General features: G+C 42.4%; 1 protein-coding gene across 1 annotated transcript in view; it reads right to left on the bottom strand.

Moving 5' to 3' along the window:
* The window catches only part of LOC119572367 (solute carrier organic anion transporter family member 74D-like), a 35,826-nt gene that overhangs the window by 7,328 nt on the left and 18,498 nt on the right, over positions 1-10,000 (bottom strand). The window contains exons 2-6 of the mRNA XM_037919437.1: positions 5,753-5,893; positions 4,301-4,459; positions 2,660-2,824; positions 2,208-2,333; positions 1,632-1,698 (exon numbers count right to left, since the gene is read on the bottom strand). Coding sequence (XP_037775365.1) covers positions 1,632-1,698; positions 2,208-2,333; positions 2,660-2,824; positions 4,301-4,459; positions 5,753-5,893 — 658 coding nt within the window. The remainder of the gene's footprint in view (positions 1-1,631; positions 1,699-2,207; positions 2,334-2,659; positions 2,825-4,300; positions 4,460-5,752; positions 5,894-10,000) is intronic.

Raw genomic sequence — 10,000 nt, forward strand, 5'->3', positions numbered from 1 at the left:
TAGTAAAATATTACACCTACAACAAAGACAATTGTGGAATGAATAATTAAACTATAAATCATTACAACAATATGGATTATCATGATCCCACAGCACTGCTATTATCAAAAACATTATAATATGGAAATTAACATTGTTATCGTTATTATTATAATTTTAATAATAATATTAAATAATTAGAAAATAATAATTATTATTGTTATTACCCTAATTATCATCACTATCACTTATATTATTACTGCTGTTGTTATCCTTATCGTTATTATCATTATTATCACCTTTATCCTCAATCATGTCAATATTACTATTGCATTATCATTATCATCATCATCACTGCTATCATTATCTTACGTTATTGTCACCTTCATCATAATCGATGCTACCACCATCATCTTCAACACCATTACCATCACCACCCGTACACCACCATCATCACCACCACCATCATCATCACCATCACCACCACCATCATCATTACCACCATCACCACCATCATCATTACCACCATCACCACCACCATCATCATTACCACCATCACCACCACCATCATCATTACCCATCACCACCACCATCATCATTACTACCATCACCACCACCATCACCACCACCATCATTACCATCACCACCACCATCACCACCACCACCACCATCACCACCACCATCACTTACCACCATCATCATTACCATCATCACCACCACCATCATCACCACCACCATCATCATTACCACCATCACCACCACCATCATCACCACCACCATCATTACCACCATCATCATTACCGCGTCACGCCCCCCCCCCTCGAACGGCAGGGGGGGGGAATACAAAAGCAATCCCCCTAAAACCTTCCCGCCGTAGCTGTGTGCTTTCTCTCACCCGAGATGGATGAGCCTGGGCTTTGGGGCCGACTGTTCGCTTGATGGATCACTAGTATTGTCTTGCTGTTCGGACGCTATCATTTATTAACAGCGAATTCTCCCCGCGATCATAACCCGTTTTTAGCGAAGGGTTTAAGAATGTTATAATTATGAATCGGTCTTGGTTGGAGGCGGGAGTAGGGTGTGGCTTGGGAGGGGGGAGGGGGGGGAATCATATCTTGTTTATCGTTTAGGTTGACAGACGATATGTATATAAATGATTCTGATTCTTTGTTTCTGTTTGATTACAAATTGATGTATATCATTCTCGAGTTCGGCTGTGTGTTCTTAAATGGATGTAAGGATACGTTTTATCAATGAAATGTGTTTCCTTTCTTCGTATTATGACGTATAATCAAACCAAATTCATTTATTTCTCACCTTAGCAGTTTTTTTTATGACTAGAATTAATGCGCAATAAAATGATAGAGGTAAGACTATAAGACAAGATTAAATACGATTAGATATTCATATATATCTATTGTACTTACATATCTATTCCTCACTTCTGTATTATGATAGCAAATTAAGTTACAAATCAATACTCACAACACTCATTTATTACACGTTCCTACTATTGTGTACATTCCACTTACCACTGTATTTGTTCATCTTTTCACTGAACGCTTTGCTTATCGGATTATTATTTTTCATTCGTACACTGGTTTATAAGTAACCTAAGTTTATAAGTAACCTTTGTTTATCTGTTTACTTACTTAGGTCCACTCTCGAGGCCCACGAAGTCCTCGACCGGACAGCCCACGAACATCAGGATCACCATCCCTGCGGAAGACGAAAACGAACATTATCAGTGCTGTTATGATCATTTTCATCATTATTGTTGCTGCTATCATCATTACCATTGTTATTGTCGTTTTTAATTATTTTTTTATGATCATTATCACTATTGTCATCATCACAGCCATTCTAATTACTACTACTACTACTATTATTATCATTATCATTATTATTATTATTATTTTTATTACTATTATTATTATCATTATTATAATAATTATTATTATTATCATATTACATTTATTTGCTATTTTTAGAGAGAGAGAGAGAGAGAGAGAGAGAGAGAGAGAGAGAGAGAGAGAGAGAGAGAGAGAGAGAGAGAGAGAGAGAGAGAGAGAGAGAGAGAGGAGAGAGAAGGAAAAAAGAGAGAAAGATAAAGAGAGAAACAAGTGAGAAAGATACGCAGAAAGATGAAATCAAGAAGTGATAACAAAATCAAAAGGAAGAGCCAGAGAAGCTCCACTTCGGCAGCCTCCTTCTGCCGGAGCTCTCACCCAGGGCGTAGACGAGGGCGGTGAGGGCGATCCAGCCCGAGACGGCGCGGGCGGAGGGCTTGGCTCGCCGTATGAAGATGCCGCTGGTGAAGATGCCCACGCCCATCACCATAATCCCGCCCATACCTGTCGGGGAAGCGGGTTAGGTGGACACCGGCGTTTGCTGTGTGTGGTTTATATAAGAATATTCATATGTGTATATACACTGTACACACACACACACACACACACACACACACACACACACACACACACACACACACACACACACACGCACCACACACACACGCACACTCACGCGCGCACACACACACACACACACACACACACACACACACACACACACGCACACGCACACGCACACACACATATAGGTAAATACACACTGATCTTTACAGTCATAACCATCACCCCCCCCCCCTCTCACCCCTGAATCTACCTCCCCCTCTGACCTGACACCATGGCGGCGCTGTGGACGGGCAAGCGGAACTGACTCTCCAGGTACTTCGGCAGGAAGGTGTAGAGGCCGGAGATGGGAAGGATGTGCAGGACGCTGCTGGCCATCCTCAGCATCAGGATGTCGTTGCCAAGGAGACGGCGCACAGCTCGGGGGAAATCTGTGCCGGGAAAAGTAGATCGCGATGGAGTTGTTTCGTTGTAGAAAAAAAGGAGAGGGAGAGGAAGATAGGGAAGGGGGGATAGGTGGAGGAGGGGTAGAAGAAGAAGAAGAAGAAGAAGAAGAAGAAGAAAAATAGGAAGAAAAAGAAGAGGAGGAGGAAGAAGAAGAAGAAGAAGAAGAAGAAGAAAAAAAGTAAAAGAAAAAGACGAAGAAAAGAAGAAGAAGAAGAAGAAGGAGAAGAAAAAGAAGAAGAAGAAGAAAAGAAAAAGAGGAAGAACAGAAGAAGAAGAAGAAAAAGAAGAAGAAGAAGAAGAAGAAGAAGAAGAAGGGGAAGAAGAAAAACAAAAAACAAAGTAGAAGTAGAAGTATAGAAGAAGAAGAAGAAGAAGAAGAAGAAAAAAGAAGAAGAAGCAGCAGAAGAAGAAAAAAAAATAAGACGAAGAAGGAGGAAAGAAAGAAAGAAAACAAAGAGAGAGAGACTTTCGATTACCTTCAAAATCAAGATCAGAATCTACGCAATAAAAACAGACACAAACCCTCGATGATTCTCGCTCATTAATCTTTCATCATCATAAACGATAGAGAGAATGTGATAGCAACAGCCATTAAAAGAACCTAATTAAGAATATGAGATGAAGATCGCAACGATTAGATTTCCGAATAAAAAGACCGCCAGATTTGTCACCGATTTTGAACTGATAAATAGAAAGAGAAAGAAGTGGCAGGAGGAGGAGGAAAAGGTGAAGAAGGTAGAGGAAGAGGAAGGAAGAGGAAGAGGGAAGAGGAAGAGGAAGAGGAAGAGGAAGAGGAGGAGGAACTGGATTTTGAACTGATAAATAGAAAGGAAAGAAGTGGCAGGAGGAGGAAGAGGAAGAGAGGAGGAGGGGGAGGAGGAGGAGGAGGTGAAGAAGGAAGAGGAAGAGGAGGAGGAGGAGCAGGAGGAGGGAAAGGGGGAGGGGGAAGAGAAGGAGAAGGAAGGAGGAGAAGAGGAGGGAGGAAAGGAGGAGAGGAGGGAGGAGGAAGAGGAGGAGGAGGTGAGGAGGAGGGAGGGAGGGAGGAGGAGGGAGAGGAGGAGGAGGAGGAGATGGAAGAGGAAGAAGAAGAGGAAGAAGAAGAAGAGGAAGACGAAGAAGAGGAAGAAGAAGTAGAAGAAAGGGAGGAGGTAGAAGAAAAAAATAAAAGGAAGAAAAAAAATAAAATTAAGAAGAAGAAAAAGAAAGAAGAAGAAGACGAAGGAAGATGAAAAAAAGGAGAAGCAGAAACCCGACTATATCACAACCCCCGAAATGGATTACAGCCGCTATCTGGAAACGAAAGAAAACACACATTTCCCCCAACGTCAGACGAGCATGAGAAATGAATTTAAAACCAAACACAAAAAAAAGAAAGAAAGAAAGAGAGAAAGAAAGAAAGAGATAGAGAAAGAAAGAAAGACAGAGAGAAAGAGAGAGAGAGAGACGAGATCCGAACGTACCTCTGAGCGACGGGTTGCAGGGCGGCGCCGTCGGGTTGGATGGGTTGAGTGCCTGCTGGTGTGAGGGGCTGGCTTGGGCGGGCGTGAACGGCAGGCGGTGCGGGAACGAGAACATGGCCAGGCTCGTCAGGAACAGCGCCACGGACACCACCACCAGGCCTTTGGGGGACGAGGCAGAGGGTAAGTGTTCGGTTGGGGTTTAGGTTGGGTAGGGGGGTTAGGTGAGGGGGTTGGGTAGGGGGGTTGGTGGGGGGTTGGGTGAGGGGGTTGGTGGGAAGGATGGGGTGGGGATTTGGGGTGGCATGGGGGGAGGGGGGTTAGATATCCTGTTTCGTGTCTAGGACTGAGGGAGTAATCTATGGGTTGGTCCTATTATAAAGTCTATGGTTGGACATCTAAGGCTTGGCACTGTATATCACTCTGTACAAGACGCGTTTGGAATATAAATAACCCTGTTGTTTGTGTTTTTGCTTTATTCAATCTGTCGGCTATTCCTATGTACTAAAAGCTTCTACTTTCCACCGGGATTCATTCAGTCTCCAATGAATCAAACTAAAGTCACCTAAAATAAATAAATAAATAGATAAGTAAATAACGTGACACCGGCCAATGACTCACCCGGCCTACACGAGAGGGAAAAGCAGAGAAAAAGAACCCCGGCGCGCGATGACTCACTACAGGGTGTCAGTCCTAGCTTCCCCCCCATAAAAGGTTATCTCGACCCATGCTTCCTGGTGATCAACAGGACACGGACATGGTTCTCGGGCGCGCTGCAGGCGGTGGGTCTGCGCCGTGCAATGGCAAGTGCTCAATATCAACGCCCAACGAACGACGAAACACATGGCTGCAACGATCGGTCATGAATCTTGGCTGGCGCTCCCTCTCGAGGAGCCTCCGCGGGGGATTCTCACCTCGCTTTAACTCTCTGAAGATCTTCCTTTTTGACTATTTTCTTTTGTGAATTTATTGTCGGAAGGTTCTATTTTTGTCCTCGAAATATCAGCTGTTATGAGTTTAATTTTCAAATTATCAAAATAATGGCTAATGAGAGTAAAGGGACATGTTCAAAACTTGTTTCAACGGCACAATGATCCTTAGGGCTTTTCAGTGTAGAGAAAACGTATATATGTTCAACAGCTTTGCAATACTGCAGGTTGAAAGGCCGTTTTCGCTCCAGAAATGCAACAAAAGGATAACACCATCAATGCCACCCAGGGCGTATTCACTCGCGCCAGCACACGCAGCGGAATTAAGGGGAAAATCCCTCTTCTCTCGTTTGTCTGTCTGCTCGTTTCCTTGTCTGTTTGTTCGTTTGTTTCTTTGACTGTGTGTCTGAATGTCTCTCTGTCTGTCTGTCTACCCATCCCTCTGTCTCTATCTATCTCCCTCCCTCCCTCCTTCCCCACCACCTATCCCTCCCTCTCTCCCGTTTCGAAGGCTTCAACCACTTACCTAGCCACCAAGCTCCTATCCATCTGGGATCGTTTGGCGTGATGCTGGGGTCCTGGAAGGGGTCCACGTACAGCCGAGTGCAGAAGGACCCCAGAACGAAGCCCAGCGTAGGGCCGAGAATCCTCACGCCACTCGTCACAGCTGGAGGGAAGAAACGGATGATTTATTCGTTTTGCGTAAATCTCATGCTTAAAGACCGTCCTGTACAATTTACCTGCAAAAATAACTGAAAAATAAAACGGTGAAATAAAAAACAGGGGATTAAATTAGCCTTCCATCATTCGAAATCAACTATCACTGTATGCCGTACTCTTCGATTCGTAAGTTTGGTAACAATAGAAACAGCAAAATGGCTAAAAAAAAAAAAAAAAAAAAAAAATATATATATATATATATATATATATTAAAAATAACAATGATAAAAATAATGATAATGATGATAATAATGACAACAACAAGAAAACAACAACAACAATAATAATAATAATAATAATAATAATATTAATAATAATAATAATGATAATAACAGAAATAACAATGATGATGATGATGATGAAGATGAAGATGAAGATGAAGATGAAGATGAAGATGAAGATGAAGATGAAGATGAAGATGAAGATGAAGATGAAGATGAAGATGAAGATGAAGATGATGATGATGATGATGATGATGATGATGATGATGATAATAATAATCTGCCTTCGCGAAATCAATAATAGAACATAATAAATCAGACATCACAATAGAGCATAATAAAATTACAGTTAATCACTCTGTCTACTACCATGCAAACACCCGTAACAACTTCAACGAGCAGTTCACAGTTCCCGAAAGAAATTCACCTATCACGCCCTATAGCGAAAGTTGTATGTATGAATAATGAAAAGATAAGAAAACAAATCGCGAGGAATGAAAAAAAAAAAAATGGAACAGAGAAACAACAGCAACGGATGCACGAATTAATGAAGTATTCATATATGTTAGGTGATAGTGATGGAAAAAAACAGAATATGATAAAAAATACAGACTCAGACAGCCAGGCAGTGGAGAGAGAAAATAAGGGAAAAGTTGCTGAGGAAAGAGGGTGAGCGATCGGAGACACGATAAAGAAAATGAAGCTGAAAAAAAGATTAGGGTGAAATAAAAGGAAGAGTGGGCAATGAAGAAGGAACGGAGAGGAGACATGAATAGAAGGTGGAAGGCGGAGATGAGGAGGAAAATAAAAGTGAAGAAGAGGAAATAGACGAAGATGAAGGAAATGGAAAATAAACGGAGATGAAGAAAAAAAAAAGATAGACAAAGATGAAGAAAAATGAAGGAAAAAAAGGACAAAGGCATAAAAAATAGACGGAGACAAGGAAAAGGAAGAAGAAACTAATAGAAACCTACAGAGATATATATTACCTTTTATGAGACGTGAAGACAACAAAAGTAAAACTTGACTTAACATCAGATTACTCTATGACAACCTTCTTTTGCAAGACAGAAAGACAGAAAGAGAGAGAAAAAAATCGGAAAAATGAAATCATAAGAATAAGTAAAAAGAGGATAAAGAGTAACATATAAAAAAAAAATCTTACATGGCATGAGGGCTCCAGGATCAGGAAAACAGACACACATGAGAGCAACAAAAGCAAAACGAAGAAGAAAGAAAAAAACAGTTGGGAAATGGAAATGAAATTATTCGAGGTGAAAACATCCCCCAAAAATAACAACCCAACCACAGTAGATAAGGGAAATATGGTGATTCCCAATACCTGTACGTGTTACCAGGTAGTTAAGCGGACACCTGGAACAGTGTTATCACATTATCACACCTTATCATTAGGTATATCACCCCCCCACCCCCTACCCCCATCGCCTCCCTCAACACAAGTTCCAAGAACCAGACAATAAGTAATATGTCCCCATTCAAACAATCTTGAAAAAAAACTCTGTAAATTTGTTTTAAGGCTTATCCTCTATGTAATATTGAATCTTTTATCTATATTTATTTTCATAATTTTTTTTTTTATAGAATTTTACTTTACCTTTTTATTTATTCTATATTTTTTTCTATTTACTGTGTTTTATTTTACATTTGTATCTATTCGATTTGGTCTTTTTCGTTCTATGAGTAAAAACACAGTACGGCGTTTTTTCTGTGTTGAAGGGTTGAATGGGGAGGGAATGGGGTAAGGGGAAGTTATAAGGGGGGGGGGGAAATAAAGCATGAGGGAAAGATACTAAAGAGGGAAAGGTAGTAAAGAGACAAAGGTAAGGGGGGGGGGGGGCAGGGAAGGTTTAATAGGGAGGCAATGGGGGGGTGAGGGGCGGGGGGAAACAACGAGGGATTTTTGGAGGAGAGGGATAGAATGGGCGGGGGGGGGGGGAAGGGGAAAGAGGAAGGGCAGGGGGGAAGGGTAGACTTAAGCGTGACCTTGACATTCATATTACCTGCATGATGAATAATAATACAAGTCATGAAGGCTTGTGAAGAGAGACCAAGCGCAAATTTTCATTTATTTACTATTATTTTTTAAAAATTCCACGAGTAAACGTAATTTTGATGAAAAAAAAAAAAAAAACGGAGAGGCAGATAGACAGACCTATGGATGCAGACAACGATCCGAAAAGCTTTGGAATTATACGGAGTATATATAAAAAAAATCATGCTAATAAAAAAACTATGAACGAAAAGGGGAAAAAAGACTTATCAAAAATTGCATAACAGACAAATCAAGAAAAAAGAAAAAAAAAAAAGAGAAAAAGACGAAGAAAAAGAAAGAAAGAAAGAAAAAAAAAAATCCACCGCCACCACGAGCGCTTCCCCAAGGCTGCGTTTGCGGCAGACTGTCCCCGGACGCTATGCAACAGCGTTATAGGATGGGCTTGACCTCTGATCTCTCTCCTCCCTTGCCTGTCCTCTTGGCCGCCCACGCCTGCCCGCCCACCCGCCCACCTTCCTCTGTCACTGCCTCGTTTTCGCAGCTTCCCTAGCCGAGTTTTTTTTTCATTCCTTTTTCTGTCTAACTTTTGTTATTTTTACATAAAGTGAGGTGTGTCCATAAGTTTTCCTTTGTGTTTTCTTTGGTTGGATGCTTGTATTCTGAGAGGTGTGAATACATAGAGAGAAAGAGACGGAGAGAGAGAGAGAGGGAAGGGAAGGGAAGGGAAGAGAAGAGAAGAGAAGAGAAGAGAAGAGAAGAGAAGAGAAGAGAAGAGAAGAGAAGAGAAGAGAAGAGAAGAGAAGAGAAGAGAAGAGAAGAGAAGAGAAGAGAAGAGAAGAGGAGAAAGAGAGAGAGAGAGAGAAGAGAGAGAAAGAAGAAAGAAAGAAAGAAAGAAAAAGAAAGAAAGAAAAAATAGCTGTCAGATTTCACGCTAATCATAAGCATAAATCTTAATAATCATGTAAATAAATTAGAAAGAAAATGAGAAAACGTGAAAGTGCAAATGATACAACACTTAAAATAATGATAACGAAAGCAGGAAAAGATCAAAGAATGAAAAAACGCATACAAACTTGTAGGAAAAAACACAAACACACACACACACACACACCACACACACACACACACACACACACACACACACACACACACACACACACACACACACAGAGAGAGAGAGAGAGAGAGAGAGAGCGACAAGCAAACAAAAATCCGCGAGCGCACAGGCAAGAACACGCACTCACGCATGACTGCCTCGCAGCGCGAAGGTTTCATCAGCGACCCACGATTTTTCAATGATCAAATAATTCTCGGCGGCGCTCTCGAGGCTCCCGCTTGGAAGGAGCCAGACGGGGCGAGCGCGGAATGCACGCAGGGGGGGGGGGGTCGAAACCGTTGAGTGCTATGGGGTGGGTAGGGGTGGGTAGGGGTGGGGAGAGGGGAAGGGGTGAGGGGAAGGGGTGAGGGGGGAAGGGGTAGGGGTGAGGGAAGGAGTGGGTAGGGGGAAGGGTGGGATGGGGGAGAATGGGGGGGAGAGGGGGGGGGAGAGAATGGGGGGGAGAGGGTGGGGGTGGGAGAGAATGGGGGGGAGAAGGAGAGGGGGGGAAGGAGGGAATTAGGTAAGGGGAGATAATGAAGGAAGGAGAGGTGGGTGGGTTTAAGGGGAACGATGAAGAGATGGCGAGGGGAGGAGGGAAGGTGGGAAAGGGGAGGTAGAAGTGGAGGGGAGAGGAAGAATGAGGTGATGACGGGGGGGGGGGGAGGGAAGAGGAAATGACGAGGGGAGAAGGGGATATGAAGGAGGAAGCAAGGATGGGAA

Source organism: Penaeus monodon, chromosome 4, assembly GCF_015228065.2.
Source record: "Penaeus monodon isolate SGIC_2016 chromosome 4, NSTDA_Pmon_1, whole genome shotgun sequence".
Taxonomy (NCBI): Eukaryota; Metazoa; Arthropoda; class Malacostraca; order Decapoda; family Penaeidae; genus Penaeus; species Penaeus monodon.